The 17636-nt window shown below is 63.5% G+C and overlaps 4 protein-coding genes across 4 annotated transcripts; all 4 read left to right on the forward strand.

Annotated features, from left to right (window-relative positions):
• Positions 1-1690: 1690 nt before the first annotated feature.
• Positions 1691-5146, forward strand: LDBPK_241580 (hypothetical protein, conserved; the record flags this gene model as incomplete). Its single annotated transcript, XM_003861201.1, has 1 exon — positions 1691-5146. One exon carries the CDS (start codon positions 1691-1693, stop codon positions 5144-5146), a length of 3456 nt encoding a protein of 1151 aa, XP_003861249.1.
• Positions 5147-6826: 1680 nt separating this feature from the next.
• LDBPK_241590 (ATP-dependent DEAD/H DNA helicase recQ, putative) lies at positions 6827-12667 on the forward strand (the record flags this gene model as incomplete). Its single annotated transcript, XM_003861202.1, has 1 exon — positions 6827-12667. One exon carries the CDS (start codon positions 6827-6829, stop codon positions 12665-12667), a length of 5841 nt encoding a protein of 1946 aa, XP_003861250.1.
• Positions 12668-13605: 938 nt separating this feature from the next.
• On the forward strand, positions 13606-14106 carry LDBPK_241610 (adaptor complex AP-3 small subunit, putative; the record flags this gene model as incomplete). Its single annotated transcript, XM_003861203.1, has 1 exon — positions 13606-14106. The coding sequence occupies one exon, from the start codon at positions 13606-13608 to the stop codon at positions 14104-14106; it is 501 nt and encodes a 166-aa protein (XP_003861251.1).
• A 662-nt stretch (positions 14107-14768) lies between these two features.
• LDBPK_241620 (hypothetical protein, conserved) lies at positions 14769-17630 on the forward strand (the record flags this gene model as incomplete). Its single annotated transcript, XM_003861204.1, has 1 exon — positions 14769-17630. The coding sequence occupies one exon, from the start codon at positions 14769-14771 to the stop codon at positions 17628-17630; it is 2862 nt and encodes a 953-aa protein (XP_003861252.1).
• Positions 17631-17636: the final 6 nt, after the last annotated feature.

Genomic DNA, 17636 nt, shown 5'->3' on the forward strand with positions numbered 1-17636 from the left:
GTCTGCACCCACACCCCGCAACACGAACCCTTCCCTTGCTCTCCCCCGGGAGAGCCGGGTGCACGCGCGCGCTTCTCCCCTCTCTGTGCATGGGTGCGCTTGCTTCATGGGCCGTGTGACGTCGGAGGTGCTGCGCGCGCCCACGCGGGTGTCCATCACGTCGCCCCCCTCCCCCTCTCTCTCCGAGTTGTGAGGCCCTATCTCGCTGTCTCCGCACACCGACGGGCATGCTGGCGGAGGTGTCTCGCATGCGCTCTACGTGCACCTCAGTCATGCGGCCCCACGGCAGAGCGTGTGCACGCTTTTCGAATTTGCCTGTTTTGTGTTTGCGCTTAAGCTTGAAAGTAAAAAAAGAGAAAGGCGAAACGAGATGGTGGAAGCAGCGGCGGCACACAAGAAAAGAAGGTCAGGCGTGCGGTGCATTCGCAGGGGCTCGCAGCCACGCTGCCACCGCTGCTGCTGCTGCTACACACGCACGCACGCACGCACTCACACACGGACGCGCGCGCCAAAGAGGAGCTCAAAAGACAGGCCGAACGACGGGCGGACCGTGAAGCACGGGAGGGGGTGAGGAGAAAGGACGACCGGCAAGCGGGACGAAATCGCCGCACGAAACGGGGCGCTGCCCATGGCACAAACTTCGCGAATGCGAGAAGAGGCGGACACTTGCGCGCGTCGCGGCTTCCCTTCATGCGCTGTTGTGCGTCTCAGTGTGTGCGCGTCTACGCGTGCCAGCGGACGTGTGATTGCCGCCGCAAGCGATATCTGCAGACATACGCATGGCGCATGCGTGTGGCGTAGCAGCACACGGCGATAAGTAGTGTGATTAACACATCAAGTGAATTAAACACCAAGAGAGGGGAGGGTGGACAGAGGCGGAATGCCAGCGCCGACTCTCTGTCTTCTAAAAACGTGTGGCAGAGAGCATGGTGGCGCTTAAGATTGAAGGGGCAGGGGTGGCGAATAGCGTAAGTCCAGTGTGAAACGGCGCGCTCTTGTGCGTGCGTGCTGGAGAGGGGTGCTCCAGGCGGAGCGCATCCCCTCCCTCCTTCCCTGTGAATACCCTTCCTCTCTCTCGCGCGCGCGCTCCGCAGCGCAAGTGGATTTGTGCGCGTGTGCATACTGCTGACGATGGCAGCAGCGGCGTCACAAGCCTCCACTGCTTTGCATCCAAACCACCAGACAAGAGCACGGCGACGATGACAATGATATCCACGGCCCCGCATCCTCTTTTCCGCCTCTGTCTTTCTTTTCCTTCATGCGTTGTCGTACGCTTGCTGGCGCAAGCGCTTTCACGTAACAGTACTTCGTCTTTCTGGTTTCCATGGCGCCCCGTCCTCTTTCTGCCGCATCGGCAACATCGAGAAGTGGTGGTCGCACAGCGTCCAAGCGCGCGCACACACAAAGTCAGGGCATTTTAGGGCGCAGAAGGGCAACGACTGAGTGGATGTGACGCACCCCTCCACTCGTTTCGCCTCCACCCAATCCTTCACCAGTGCAGCCGTCCCTCCTCCTCTCTCACTTGCTTTGCCATATTATCGACCCCTTAACGCCCCCCCCCTCGCCGCCCCCATCTCTCTCGCAGACAGATACAGCTTTCAAACTCTTGAGCACGTATATATATATATATATATACATGGGCACACCTTCATAGACGACTGCACCCACTCCTCTTCCCTCCTCCTCCCTGATGGCGGAGCCACAGTCGCGTGCGCCAGCCCCCCTCTGTGCCGGAGCCACAGACAATGTCGTGGCAGCGTCGGCGGGTATTTCCGTCAACGTGCATCTCTGTAAGCACCTTCTTCAAGGTTCTTCTCACACTCAGCCACAGCCGTTGACGAGCTCGGTGTTCCTCGACGCACTCGCGCGGTATCCTCTACCAGTCGTCTCGGCGGCCACTGCGCACGATGTTGCCGGCTCAGAGCAGCAGCTGCAGCTGCACCAACTGTCAGCCCACTCTCCTTCGCAGCCTTTTTCAGAGGTGCCATCGGAACCGGCAACGGCCGCGCCCGCTTCGCCGATGCGGATTCGCATATCCACCGCATCACCGCGTGGCGAAGGGCGCATGAGTTTCAGCGGCGCAGCCCAGCATGTTGCCAGTGATCTGACAGCTGCGATAAACCAATTCTGGGCTCTGTCACCCGCCTCGGCGGCGCCGCATTCCCCGCTGCTCACGACTGTTGAGGAGGACACGCAAGGCCCTTTGCATACAGCCGCCGTCGTTGCTTGCAGCTCCGCATCTCAGCAGACGCCGCCTCCCCCGCCACCGTGGGTGGCCTTCTCGCCCTTCCGCTTTTGCGCTGATCCGTCGTTTCACGCAGCGCTGCAACGCCTTCCGAGACACCGCGGCGACACAGCCGATAATCATCAGCTAAGACAGCGCGCTGTGGCGCCGCCCTCGCCGCCGAGTCGCCATATGCCCGGCCTCTCCTTCCTTTGTGCTCCTACCGGGGGTATCGCTCCGGCATCGCGTCCGGCTGGGGATGGCCCGCATGGCACGCCGAGCCGCGTCTCAGCGGCGGCCGAGGCCACCGTTTCCGCTTCTGACGGCGACAGCGTGCCCTTTGATGCGCCGCTGGGCGCCCCGTGGACGATGATGGATGCGTGGTGCCACGGCTTCGCGGCGACGGCGGCGGAGGGAGGTCGAAGCCGCAAGCGCGCGCGCACTGCGAGTGCCACGGCAGCTTCGCCGACGAGTGCGGAGCCCACAATTTTCGCGCGTCTTCATTTGAGTGACACCTATGACGGAGGCAGCGCGAGGATGGGCTCAAAGGACAGTCCGTTGCCGACTGTGACCACGGTTGCTTCGCACGACACCTTCCGCAGAAACCCTTCGCCCGACTCGTTTGCGACGCTTCTCTCGTGCGCCTCTCTGGCAACGCCGCACGAGACACTGGATGTGCCACAGAGCCGCGTTCCTGAGGAGGATGACCTGCTCGACCTGCTACTTGGGGTGGAGCAGAATGCATCGCGGCCGCCCGAGTTTGCTGGTAGGCTGCCGTGTTCACGGGCGCAGCTCATGGAAGCTACAGGAATGACCGGCGCTGAAGTGCACACGGAGGGAGAGGGTGAACGAAGCACCTTGGCGAAGCGCGACGGGAGTGCGACGGTGTCCAGCAGCATGACGGTCTCGAGACTGGGGACGTCTGCGGCGCGTGTCGGCGCCGACGGGCTTGCTACGTCCTGCGTGCAGATGAATCAGGTGACGACGTCGCTGGTCTTGACAGCGACGGCCACTGCGACCGCGACGCCTCGGGGGCCGGCTCTGAGTACGTCTTCAGCTGCCGACTTCTTCCGTAGTACCGGTGACGCCAACAACTGCGAACACGTGCCCCTTTCCACCGTGAAGGACCTCAGAAGCACGTGCGCGCGGCTCGGCCTGCTGAGCACGGGCTCGAAGACGACCCTGCAGCAGCGCCTCCGTCTTTACTACGCGTCCGCACCGGCGCCGCAACAGAGCGGCGCTCGTGTCCCGCTGGTGGCGGCTGCCGCGAACTTGTCTTCTGCACTGCATGTGCCGCTCGACCCCAGTGCAACCCGAACGGGGGGCGAAGTTGGCGCTTCTCTTTCCACCGGCTCTCCTCCACGGACGGTCTTCCGCTACCGCAGTCCGTCGCAATCGTCAGGGTCGGTCCTGCCCGCATCTGCTGCTGCAGTGGCAGTCGGTCAGCCGCGCACCTGCGCTACTGAGTCAGTGAGTGTGCCGGCGACGCGGGCGGCTGCGACCGCTGCATGGGAGCATGCGGCGGTATCTACCTCTCCTGTAGCTGCGGCTTCGGGCCAGCGTGGTCGTCTCGTCCCGTCCCCTACGCAGTTCCTTCACGATCTCGCCTCTCGGACGACGCGGACACCTCACACGGCGCTTGCCACTCTCTGCGATGCACACTCGCCCCCCTCCGTGACAGCCGCGCGAGCGCAGCAGGAGGAGCTGACGAGCGAGACGGGCCGCGTACGCTGGCAGTGGCTCGTGGACTTCCGCGAACGTTCCAGCGCACATCGTGGCGGCGGCAGCAGCGGCAGGCGCCAGCATGAGGGCATCTTGGACATCTTTCGTAAGCAGCATGTGCCGTGCACATCGATGATGCTGCCGGTCGGTGACTTCATGCTGTCCGTGGAGCTGTCGCCCGGGGAGGCCGCTGCGATGCACGTGTGTGGTGTTGCTGCAAGTACGGAGGCGGATGCCGGAGTGCCAAGAGCCTCCGCCACGGCCGAGGGTGCTGCACCGGTTCTCAGTCATGTCTGCTCTCTTGTTGTGGAGCGTAAGACGGCCGCGGACTTGGATGCGAGCGTGAAGGGGGCACGCTACACAGAGCAGCGGCGACTGCTAGCGGCGTCGCCGTTTCGCTTAGTGGTGTGGTTGGTAGAGGGTTTGGTCGTTGCAGGCGGGAGCGGCAGCGGCTTCTTAAGTCGCGGTCAGCGCCACCGCCAAGGCGGTGGCGGTACAGAAAGTGACACGCAGCCAGGCAGTCGCAGCCCATCACCCGCACCGTCACCGCCGGCAGAGAGCGCGCGCCAACGCGTTGACTCGGCGTGTGCTTCGCTGGGCCTCCACGGGAAGGGCTGGTTGGTGGTGCGCACCCGTAACACGACGGAGTCTGTGCAGTTTCTGAAGCTGCTCGCGACTCACGTTGCGCGGCAACTTGCCAGTTATCGTCTTCGTCGTCGTTGCATGGGCGAAGGCAATAGTGGCATGGTGGCTGGGATTGATGGCTGTTCTGCCTGCCAGAACGCAGCGCAGGACCCACCCGCACAGCGCGTTGCACGCGCAGATGGAGGAGACGTTCATTGCGGTAACATCTTCCGCAGCGCAGGTGATGGTGCGTCAACGACGTGCATGGCGGCCACTGTCGCGCTGCTGCAGTTAGCTCCCACGAACACATGTCTGCAGTCCGTGAGTGCCCTGCAGCGGCACCTGCGCGCAAAGACGGCATTTCCGCGCATGCTCATGTGCGTCCGCGGTTGCTCCGCCGCGCTCGCGTCATTGCTGTCCTCCAAGTACGGCACACTGCTGCGGTTTTGGCGAGAGCTGAGACGGCGCGGCCAGGAGGTGTGCGACGCCGACCCCGATATCCAGCGGCTCACCACAGCTCAGAAGAAGGTGTACGTACTGCTGACCGAGTTCCTGCTCGCCAAAGACTACTTCTGATGCGGGTAGCGCACCAGTGGTGATGGGGGAGTGCGTGTCTGCACGTATGTGTGTGTGTGTGCGTTTAGCTTGTTTGCTCGTGCTGTATTCACGCTTGGAAGCGCGCTAGCGCCGCTGATGCACGAGTGCGGGTGCGCGCCTGTCTGGTCAGCTGACGCAGCTGGGAGCTGGGAGGCTTTAACGTGAAGCAGAGTACCTCGGAGCGAACCACAGTGTCTGCGGGTGTCCCTGTGCTCCTGTGACATGCAGAGCGAGAGGTGCTCTTGCGCGAGTGCGTTTCCGTGCCTGCGTTCGTTATGCGACGCAACTCTCTCCGGCCTCTCAATGCATCGACGCTCGTTGGTTTGCCACGCGTGGTGGGCATCGGCGCGATGCACACACGTAGACGTACACAAAGGCACACCCTTGTGTTCCTTCTCGAACAACGAGGCGCACCTCACCGATGTCTCTCTCAACGCTATGTGTGTGTGTGTGTCTGTGTGTGTGGTGACTGCTCTCGCCCACGCGCCCAGGCGACGCTTTACTGTCTGCGTTCTCTCCCTTCTTCTTGCTCTTGGCTCTTTTACACCTTTACACACGCGCATTATCCTTGATCGGCCGATGCGTGTCACGGCTGCATCGCACAAGTCTGCGCTCCATGGTCCACGACGCTACGCGCATGCGCAGCCACGCAGACGACGACAACAGCTACAAGTGACAGAGAACCTCCCCCCCCCCCGACACACGCGCACATAGACGGGGTCAGAAGACGGAAGGGAGCTGCAGGCAGCATCTATCAGCGTATCAAAGGGTAAGAGCACGAGAGCGGAGAAGGGCCGGGCGAGCCACCAACACATCATCAGAGGCCTGCAGGGTCGCTGTTATACATACACACGCACACACACGAAGCTCTGCCGGGCCCATTCCTTTTTTTTTTCTCACCTACCTGCGCTTCTTGGCCTCTTGCACGATCGCCTCTTTCTCCCCAAGCGCCTGCCCTTTCACGTCCTCTCGTCCTCATTTCCGCCGCTCGTAGCGAGGGCCTCCCGTACAAGTTCCAGAGGGACACATACACACATACACGATACGATCCAGGCAGCACTCGAGGAGTGCCAGGGCACGCGCACACGCAGACTCGCCCGCACTCGTAGCGAGACGAACGTGGCCTATAGAGTGCATCTCGCGGCATACGCTAATGCCCTCGCATGCACACACATAGATGCACACACCACATAAGCGCATACGCCGTATATTCCACATTCACTGAGGCGCTCAGATCGGATCAGCAGTCCCCGAAGGCTGCGGTAGGCGTGCACAGTTTGCACATACACACACACACACACACACACACACCAGCGCACACTCGCACGCACCTGCCATTCACATTCGAAGATCGCTGTGCGTTACTGACTCGTCCTGGCTGTCACAGAGTGCACTCTTTCGCTCCGGCCTTCCTCTTCTCTGTGCACGAGTAGGAGCGCGCCGTCTACGCCCACCGACAAGACACCTGCGAGTAGCCCAGCGTCACCCTTGCCTTTTGTGGTCCTCCCTCTCTCCCTCCTCACCTGGTTCTCCTCACAAACACACACTCACACCAGCGCACTCCCTTGCATATATACATATATATATATATATATATATTATGTATTCTCTCTCTGTTCTCCGCTCTCTCCGCCACACGAAAGTCATCGCACATCGAGGATGCCTACAGCGGCGTCATTATCATCCGCATCGACTTCGACGGCGACTGCTCGAGCGGCCCCGCCGTACCGCACAAACGAGTCGGAGTGGATACCCGCTCTCGCCTCTGCCGTTCAGCGCAGCCTTGAAGGCGGTGCTGGGAGCAGCAGCAACGGCGGTAGTGACAGCGCTGGGTGGAACCCGGCAAACAGACATCAAGGAGCCGCCCAGAGTGCGGCGATGAGTGCTGCCCGGGACACGGCGCCTCCCTTGGCGGAGTACCAGGCTGCTTATCAGTGCCGTAGCCTCCATCAGAGCGGTTTTGTCGCGGTGCCTCCTCCGGCTCGCTTGTATCCAGCTCTTGGAGGTAGTATTGGTGGAGGCAGTTGCGGCAACCTGAAAATTGGCAGCAGCAGCACTGGCAACAACATCTCCGTCGCCTCCTACGCGCCTCCTGCACCGTTGTCGACCCGTCATGCGACACCGGACGCCAGCGGATCTTCCGCTCTGCCACCGTCTCTGGCACATTCTGCCGTCCCCGCGCCAGGGGCGTCGCAGCGAACGGCAACTACGTGGACCTCAAGTATGCCTGCGACTGCCGCATCATTTCCCGTCTCCTCTGTCTGCGACCCAGGTGGTGGTGAGCTGGCTGGGTCGAGCGCCGCTGTCGGTGTCACTGCTGCTGCTGCTCCCTCGTCTTCGATGTTTCCTACCATGCCACCCCCAGCCGTGCCCAGAGGCGGGCTGGTCAAAGTACCTCCCGCTGCCGCTTCAGCTCCTGCCGCTGCGTGCATGGCGCCGTCGCCGTTGACGTTGCGCGACGTGAAAGCGGAGATGCGGCGCGTCGCCAAGCAGCTCCGCGAGGCGCAACACCACCGCGATGACCTCGTGCTCCTGGAAGACGAAGAGCACGACGCGACAGACGAGCTGCAGCAGCTAGATGTGCGCATTGCAGAGCTGGAACAGCGGTTTGCACGCTTCCGCGCTTTCCAGGCAACGCTGCTGAACCGCCCCACACCCGCCTCGACGCCGCCGTCCCTCTCTTCCATGTCGTCCTCGCTCGTGCGATCACCGCACGCCACATCGGTGATGGATCTCGGCGGTGCAATCTACAGCAGCGCTGGCGTTGTCGGCTACACCGGCGGCGGCGAGCAGAGAGGCCCGCTGATGCAGAGCACTGTGACATCGCCTTGGCCCGCCGCGCCAACGAGTGGCCCCCCTTCAGCAGCAGGGGCTACTGGTGCACCACCACCACACGGTGACTGGCCCACCGCCATGACCGAGTACAGCGTAAACCGTGGTGACATCGGCGGCTGTGCCCTGGAGCTGCCAGGTCCGTCGGTCTCCGACGCCAACGGAAGTACGACGAGCTTCCGCAGTGCCGAATGCTCGGCCCCCTCCGCTCGCAAAGGCTTCTCGTGGGAGGCCTACGAACAGCAGGTAGACCCGGAGGCGCTGTCGCGCGACGCCCTGTCTCGCACCGCGCACGTCGAGCTCCCCGTGAACCCCACGCACCAGTATGGCGGCGAGCGCTTCCCGTGGTCAGCGGAGCTGCGGCGCATGATGCGAGAGGTGTTCGGGTTGCACGACTACCGCTTCTGCCAGCTCGAGATCATGAACGCCTGCATGGACGGCCGCGATGTTTTTGTGCTGCTGCCGACGGGTGGCGGCAAGTCCCTCTGCTACCAGCTTCCTGCGCTGATGCCCAACCCGGCCCAGGTCACCGTTGTCGTGTCGCCGCTCATCTCGCTTATTCAGGATCAGGTGTACGCGCTGATCGCAAACGACATTCCTGCCATGGCCCTCACCGGGCAGACCAACGACGCGGCTCGCCGCAGTCTCTTCCAGGAGTGGGCCTCCGGCCACGTCGTGCACACGCTCGTGTACGTGACGCCGGAGTACTTTGGCCGCAGCGACCACTTTGTGGGCACGCTGCAGGGGCTTGCCGACAAGGGGCTGCTCTGCCGCTTCGTGATTGACGAGGCGCACTGCGTGTCGCAGTGGGGTCACGACTTCCGGCCAGATTACCGCAAACTCTCGGTGCTGAAGCGGCAGTTTCCACGCACACCCATCACGGCGCTGACCGCCACGGCGACGGATCTCGTGCAGCAGGATGTTATCAAGACTCTTGCCCTGCGCGACGCCATCATCTTCAAGGGCTCCTTCAACCGAGCCAACCTCAAGTACTCGGTGCAGCACGTGCGAGGCAAGCAGGTGATCCCGGTTGTTGAGGACCTCGTACTGCACCGATTCTCGCCGTCGTCGTGCGGCATCGTGTACTGCCTGTCGCGCAAGGACTGCGAGGAGATGGCGGCGGCACTCGTACGCAGGGGCATTAAGGCCTCCTACTACCACTCCGAGGCGGCGTCGAAGAATGAGCGGCAGGAGCGATGGACGCGTGATGAGCTACAAGTGATTTGCGCTACCATCGCGTTTGGAATGGGCATCAACAAGCCAGATGTCCGCTACGTCGTGCACGCGGCTATGCCCAAGTCCATCGAGGGGTACTACCAGGAGAGCGGCCGCGCCGGCCGTGACGGTTTGCCGTCGGAGTGCGTGCTACTGAGCACCACCACAGATCGACAGCGGCAGGAGCGGCTGATCCACGGCTCGAAAGACTGGCGCGCCTCCCTCACCTCGCTGCACCGCATGCTGGCTTACACCCTCAACAACGTCGACTGTCGCCGGCGCCAGCAGCTGCACCACTTTGGTGAGCAGGTGGACGTCCATTTTTGCCTTACGCAGCGGGCTGCCGCTGGCGGTGGCGCGGGGCCGCCGCTGCCACCGACGCCGGCCGCATCAGTGTCTGTCGTCACGCAGTTGTGTGATAACTGTGCCAGCAAGCTGGCCGAGGGCTGGACGGTGAAGGAGGTGGACGTGGGCAACATTCTGCTTGATCTGTACGCTATTATCCTGCGTCTCGGCACCATGACGTCGAAGCAGCTGATCGGCGTGTACCGCGGCTCTGTCTCGGAAATGGGGCGCACCGTCGAGATGCGCATGCGCATGAAGGGAACGCCGGCGGAGTACAAGAGTGGCGCCAAGCACTCGAAGGTACTTTTGGACCGCACGCTGCTCGAGGGGATGCAGCTCGGGCTCTTCGAGGAGCGGCTGGACAGCATCAATGACTTCGCCGTGTGCGCCTTTGTAGAGCTTGGCGGCACCCCAGCAGCGCAGCAGCTCCACCGCGACATCAAGGCTGGACACCGCGTCATAACGCTGCGCCTGCGAAATGTGAAGGCCCGCAGTAGTAAAGGGGATGCGAGCTTCGGCGCTGTGGCCAGTGCTGTTTCGGGCGCCACCGCCAAGGACGACATGCCGCTCGTCGAGCTGTTTGACTGTGCCAAACGACAGGCGGCCGTGGGCGATGGTCGCGGCACACGGGCTTCGGCGGCAGCACCAGAAGAGAAGAAGCGCAAGCCCGAGGCAAAGAAGGGGCGCCGCGGCAACAGGTACGTGCTGGACGAGGCAGACGGCAGCACTGATGACGACGAAGGGGCGATCTCATCCATCGAGGAAGACTCTGCAATGTCGAACAGCATGGCGTCCTTTATCGACGATGAGAGCAGCAGCATGGCTACCCCATCCTACATCTCCAGCGTGACGACGCCGCAGCGCGATGGGGCCGGGGCGTCGGAAGCAGCTGCTGGTCGCCGACAGCGCACTTCATCGACGGCCGGGTCGCAGGACGGCGTCCTCTCGACGCTGTCGGAGGACACCCGAGGCCAGCCGCAAGTGCATCAGCCGCCGCGGAAGCGCACTCGCGGTGATGCGGCCGACCAGCGAGCGGCCGTGGCGCAGAGGGGCCTAGGCGGCACTGCTGCTGCACCTGCGGCTGCGGCGTCGACCGTCCCTGCAGCGCGGCTGGAGCGCCTGAAAGCGCTTCTGCAGGAGGAGATGGATCGGCTCGTGCAGACCCTCGTGAGCCAGGCGGTGGGGTGCCGAAGTTACAACGTGATGCCCAAGAGCACAATTCTGCGGCTGACCGACACGCTCGCCATCCCTGGCTGGGGCAGCGTCGGCGACCTCATCGACCTGGAGGGGATGGGCAAGAACAAGGTGAAGCGGTACGGCGCCGACATCCTGCGGGTGTACCGGCATTTCCGCTACATCCACATAGGCGACGTCGAGGAGCTGTCGGAGGCAGAGGCGGCGGAGGTGAAGGATGTGAAGACGGCGGTGCGGCCGCGCAATCGCCTCGGCCGCGCAAACGCCTCCGCTGGCGAGTTGATCGTTGAGAATGACGGGGAGGAGGAGCGCGGTGGTGATGGTGACCGACTAGCGAGTGCGACCGCGTCTGGTTTTGTGGGCGGGATCGGCATCGAAGCGGGAGCGATAAACGGCCGTGCAACGCATCAGCAGGCACAGCGCCCGATACTGCTGGACCCAGTCACGCCCGAGAAGGCGCGCGCATCGGTGTCCTCGGCCGCAGGCACCCCATCACGCGATGGCGGCAGCGGCGTGGCACTGCCAGGCACCCTCGGCGACCAGCTGCGGCAGCGACGCACGATGTTCACCTTTTCATCCACCACAGCTGCCGCTCCAGCGGCGGTGCCCATCGGCATCGGCTCCAGATCATCCTCTCCGCGGCTGTCTCTTCAGGGCCACGAGGGGTGCGCAGCTGCACCACCGCTACCACCGCCAACAAATCCAGCTGCCGCAGTGAACCGTGTCGCGGACAGCTACGACCAGCTCACGTGCGATCCATCGGTGGCCAATGCACATGGAAACACACGTATGATTGCTGCCCCCACAGCAGCAGCCGCTCTGCCGCCGCACGAGCCGCATCCTCATCAGCCTCCCATGCCGCAGTTCTCTGTGCCTCTATTTCCGGAGCCGCCTGCGTGGCAGACGCCTGCCACTGCCGCCGCTGCTTCTGGTGTGCCATCATCGAGCACGCCGGCGCCGCTGCTGCTGCCCCACAACAGCACCGCCGGCGGAAACGCCCATCTGTTCTCTCCCAGCTCACCCTCCTTTACATCCGCCTCGGCGCCTCTGGGCGGCACAGGACTTCCCATGGCTCAGCGACTGTGTCCACAAGTGCACCACCAGCCGTCCACGATGATGACGCTGGCGGTGCCTTCTGATGCCGTGAGGGGTGGTGACCCTAGCCTGTCAGACACACTCCGGGGAAGTGGTCAGACCGGCGCTGCCCACGCCGCCGAGAACAGCGAGCTACTGATCGGGAGTAGCCCTATTCCCACGCAGCAGCAGCAGCAGCAGCTACGCCACACATACTTCTTCAACTGTCAGAGCGCTCCGCAAACGCTCAGTGGAAGCGGCGGAGAGACTGGCGAGGGGCAGCAGAGTAGTAGCGGCGTGGTGCTGCTCGGCGCCGACGGACCTACTCAAGGGCCCTGGACGCCGGCCACGTCTATGGCGGGCTGCAGACACGACGTGCCGCCGCCACCACCGCTGCATGCGGAAAAGGGCATGCACAGCGTCGAGTACTTGATGGGCCTCTGCAATGACGCCCGGCTCCGCACGCCGCTGAGCGGGCGGCCGTCTGGCTCGGCGACTCGTGGCGGTGGGGGGCCCTCCCGATCCACGATGCCAGCGCCAGCACGCGCCGCGGCTTATTCCACCGGCGCGGCCACGACGAACACCGACCATGCTGTGAGCCATTCACTTCCCTGCCCCACGACGGGCGGAAGGCCGCTCGGCAGTGGGTCGACGTTGTCCTCGTCCTGCGCCGAGGAGTCCATCTCCTTCTCAGAGCGGCCACTATTTCAGACCAGCACGCCAGAATCCGCCCCACAGCTGCAGCTGCAGAAGCAAGAGAATGGTGCGGCAGCAGGTGGCGATAATGGCGCTGGCCGCGACAGGCAAGAGGTCTTCACCGTCGACGATGACTCAGAATAAGCGTAGGATGAGGAGAGTGGGGGGGGGGAGAGCATTCGCTCGTTGCTGCTGCTGCTGTTTTGGAAGACACAGAGAGAAACGATGCGAGTGGCGCGCGCTAGTTGTGGTGGTGGTACTGAACAGGTTTTATGAGGTGTGTAAGTGCTCGCCTGTTTCTATCTCTTCTCCTCCCCCCTCTCTGCGCGTCTGTGCTCCAAGGCGTCACGGCACGCAGCGGCGCGTGGGCCTTTCTTGCCGCCGTCCGCTATCGCACCTTCTGTTCCGTCCTCTGTTTTGCTGTTCGCAACGTCGGCACATGCGTCTCTCGTTGGTGCGGTAAAGCGCAGCAAAACTATCGTATAAAAGTCGACGTGCGGATGAGCGAGTCACTGAGCGCGCCAGTGGCGCATGCATGTGTGTGCGGGGGTGTACGCGCGCGACGTGGTGCGTCTTGCAGCAAGCACTCAGGCATGGTTTCCCCACCCCTATCGGCTGCGTAGCGTCAGCGCCGGACAACACTGTACCCCCCTCCTAACTTTCCCCTCGGATGAGGGGAGGGCGCGGAAGGGCAGCCATCGAGCCACGCCGCTCTTTCGGTCTGTTCTCTCTCAATCACTTTCTCTCCGATGGATCTGCACCCCGCACTCTTTCGTTGGGTGGCGTTCCGCCGCCACCGCTCACCGCCCCCGGTCACGGGGGCCGCTGCGGCCGTGCGCGCTCCTGCGCGTCGGCCACCTGCGTTGTGGAAAGAGCTCTGGTGCCCTACGTCCGCGATTGGAGTAAGGAAGCCCCTTCCTACACACCCACACACACAACAAAAAACGAAGCGTACATTTTTGTGTGTCGCCGTCATCCTCGTTAGCAGCGGGCCATCTCCCAGCAAGCGACGCAAAAGCGGGCGTTCCCCCCCTCCCCCCGGCCTACCACACCCACGGGGTAGACACAGCGATGCGCTGGAGATGATCAAGGCAGTTCTCATCATCAACACGGCAGGCAAGATCCGGTTGCTGAGCTTCTATGAGAAGACCATCTCCCTCGCGCAGCAGCAGGAGCTGGTGCGCAGCATCCATCGCGCCATCGCCCGCCGCGGCGATGAGCTCTGCAACTTCGTTGACAACTTCAAGGAGTGGCCCACCCCGGACACCCGCGTCATCTACCGCCGCTACGCAACCTTGTGCTTTGTGTTCGTGACGGACTCATCGGAATCGCAGCTGGCCATCCTCGATCTTATTCAGGTCTTCGTCGAGTCCCTCGACCGCACGTTTGAAAACGTGTGCGAGCTAGACCTGATTTTCCACTCGGAGAAGGTGCAGTACACGCTGATGGAGATGATCATGGGTGGCATGGTGCTGGAGATGTCGCGTGACGAAATCATCCACAGCTTGGGAGAGATGAACCGGCTCAGCGCCAATACTGTCGCAGAGAACAGCACGTCTCGCACCCTGTCCGGCTACCACTGACGCCTTCATTGTGGCATCCTCAGGCATCCCCTGACACACACGCAGCTGAGGTCTCCCGCACGCTCTCGGAGGACAGGGACGCGTGCGTGCCTACACACTCACGCACGCCCTCCTTCTTACCTTCCCCTTTCACAGCTGCTCCGTTCATCGGCAGTGGCGTAGTCGCGTGTGCCTTGGGCGCTTTTTAAACGTTACCTTTCCCGTATCCTTGCCCTTACCGAGTTGTGTGCCATCTCTTCCCTTGTCGTTCCCTGTGTGCGTGCGTGCCGTGTTAGCCGGTACAAGGAGGGGAAGGCGGCAGAGGGCGGCGCGCGGGGTGGGTCGGTGGTGGGCTGATCGACGCGGTGGCAATCACGCTGATGTCGATATCGACGTTGTTTGTCGTCTGAGGTGTCTGCGGTGGTACAAGCCTGCACACGTGCGGAAAGGGCCGCCACATCCTCGTGCGATGGCCAAGGCGGGGACTCTCTTGCACTTTACTTGCGTGCTAACGCGTTCTCCCTCTTTTCTTGTTTTCTCCTTGCGTGCAGCCCTCGTGGCGCTCCACACACACACACACACACACACACGCACACGAGCGCAGCTCAACGCAGACACGCTTTCGCACGCGTCCATCGATATATACGTAGGCAGGGCATTCTCACTGCAACGCAGGGGAGGGTATGTACGTGACGCAGCAGCATGCGCAGGAGGCAGAAGCGTTAAACGTGCATCTTCTGGACGACGTGAATCAGCTTGCCCGGCTGGGACAGTACCTTCCAGCGCATATCTTCGGCACAGTTCTGCCTCTGGTAGGCGATGAGATTGCAAGCGGTGCGGCGGAGCTGAACGCGCAGGTGGAAGGTACGCGCCAGCTTCTCTTGCAATCGGCGGTGCTGCGGCGGTCGACCGTGCTGGCCCCACTGTTGAAGCAGCAGCTTGTCACGCGGGCCATCCAGCTTCAACGACGCCGTGCACAGCTGGTGCAGCAGCTCCAGCGCCAGATTCGACACTGGCGCTCGGCTCCACCAGGAGTCGGCGCGGCTTCAGTTTCCAGCGGCGGTGGGCCCTACAGACGCGGTGGCCCACTGAGCGGGTCAGCAGCAGCGGACCCTGCGCACACTGGCGAGGGGGCACTGCGCGGGACATGGGCCACGCTGCGGGAGGCGTTCCGCTTTGAGGAGGGCAAGGCACACCTTGTGCAGGCCCCACTGTGCCCGTCCGCTGCCGCGTTACGCGCGCTTCTGGCCGAGGTGGTGGCGGGGGGCCAGAGCGGGCTGCACCGACGTGTTGTGGAGCAGGTGGCCGGTACCAGCCCGCATCACGGCCAAAGTCCCACCACAGCCTCCCCCTCCACCGGGGCTCTCGGAAGCTCTCCCAAGGGCGACCGTGATGCAGACATGGGCGGCAGCGGCGGCAGTGCCGAGGACGCAATCGAAGCTGCGCTACAGCTCCTCCTCCGCTACGCAAGGCAGACACGGGCGGAGGAAACGCGGGTCGATCGCACTGCAGCACGAGGAAGGGCGCCGCGGTCTGGGGCATCGTTGCCGACGCCTGCTTCGTCGGCGCCTCTCACCGGAGCCACCGCCTTCCAAGCCTCTGAGGTCGATGGTCGCCTACAAGCTTCAGATCTGACCGGTGTGTGTAACGTGGACGTGCGCTCCGACGACGCGGAGGAGGACGTTTTTGAGAGCAGCCCAGCTCTCCGGCATCAGAGCGCCACCACAAGCGCTGAAGCACCAGGTAGCGACGCCGCTTCTCCGACAACACAAACGACCTCTGCCGCAGGGGCGGCACCAGAAGAAGCTTCCATGTGGCTCCGCGTCCCTGGCATTCTACCCCTCGGCCAGTACTGCGCGGAGCTACCGTGGGTAGCCGACCTCGCCGACCAGCGGTACACCGAAGCACGGGAGCGCAGGAAGCATGGCAACGGCGGCGCTGGTGAGGTGGGCTACATCAGCCGCCATGTGCAGCCTGGGGAACAGGGCAGCGGCGAGGGTGTGGAAGGTAGGGAGGCGCGCTACGAGGCTGGCTACATCGCCCCCACCCCCGCAGCCCTGCAGATGATGCCGCCAATCGGCTACCTCTTTGCCCCTGCGTTGGCGGGCGGCTCTGTTGGTAGCGCCTGCAGCAGCGGCGAGTCCGTCGTTGGGCGTGCCATGCGCCATGCCGCTGGTGGTGCGGCAGGTGCCCCGGGCGCGGCACCTGCCGACTTCCACGCAGACCGCGAAGGGGCTTCCTCTGCGCAAGAGGAGGAGCGCTCGTGGCTGGCGCGTGTAGTGGTCAAGTGCGTCTCCGCTGCCGTGGATGCAGCTTGGCAGAATGTGGAGGAGACCGTGGTGGCGCCTTTCTGCGCTCAGCGGCGCCGTGACTTCTCATCCCGGGTGCTCTCCGCTAAGGCCGCGCTTGCTGCTGCAGATACGGGTGCTTCGGCAAGGGGAGGAGAAGCTGCAGACGACGAGGAGGAGGTGATCACGCAGTTCATGGAGGTACTGCGCGTGCGCTACGCTGTGGAGCTGGCGGCCCAGGTCTTGGCGGCACGCCACGCCACGGAGCTGCTGCTGGACAGCGAGGACAGCGTGATCTTTGCCGAAAGGCGCCTCGTCTCATTAGTGGTCGGCGGCGGTGCTTCTGTGGCAGCTGCGTGCAGCGGGGGCCGCGGCACGGCGGCGGCTCAGCGAGCGTCACCGTCTCCAGCGCCGGTGCTCACCTGCACGGTGCTCAGCCTTCCAGGGGTGAAGGAAATCTTCTACGTGCTGGCGTACTGCACGGGAGCCGCTCTGCTGTGTGATGTGGCCGCCGCTGCAGCGGCTTTCGGCGACGATGTCGGCGGCCGACGGGGAGGCGCAGGTGCGCGACAGCGACAAGAGTACCTGATGGTGGACGTGGACGCAGAGGATAACGAGGAGGAGGATCTGCAGGAGGAAAGACACCCGGGGAAAGACGACAACCGCCTGACTGATGGCCCTCGACGCGTCCGCTCTCCCTCCGCGGCACAGCGTGCAGACCTTGCCAACGAAGAGGACCCTGTTGCCCGGCGGCAAGCGTCTCTGCAGGCGTGGGCTACGCTCTTCGAGGCCGAGTACCTAAGAGGTTGCCACAACACTGCCGCCTTCGCGGATGCGCCTTGGTCTGCCGGTCCGGCGTCGGTGTATTCGTCTTGGTCGCTGGCCCCCTACTACCGTCTGTGGCTGTACATGTGGGAGTACGTGCTAATCGTGGAAGCGCCTGCGCCCTCATCGGCGAATCCTCTGCACAGCGGCGGCGCCGGTCTCGCTCAGCTTCCCGTTGAATTGCGCACGGCGCGGCGCTGGATGGAAAAGGTTATCCGCGCGTCTGTGATGCATGGCTGCGCCGAGGCGGGACTGCTGGTGAGCAGTGCCACGCCGGCGAGCCTCGCATATGAGCCAACGGCGTGCCTGCAGGCGCACCTATCCGCGGAACAGACGGAGCGACTAATGCAGGCGACAACAGTGCAAGCGCGTCACGCGCTCTTGCATGTGTCCGGGGCTGGTGGGGGCGCAGGGACAGCAACATATCCCTGATGCTCC

Source organism: Leishmania donovani, chromosome 24, assembly GCF_000227135.1.
Source record: "Leishmania donovani BPK282A1 complete genome, chromosome 24".
In the NCBI taxonomy this organism is placed as follows: Eukaryota; Euglenozoa; class Kinetoplastea; order Trypanosomatida; family Trypanosomatidae; genus Leishmania; species Leishmania donovani.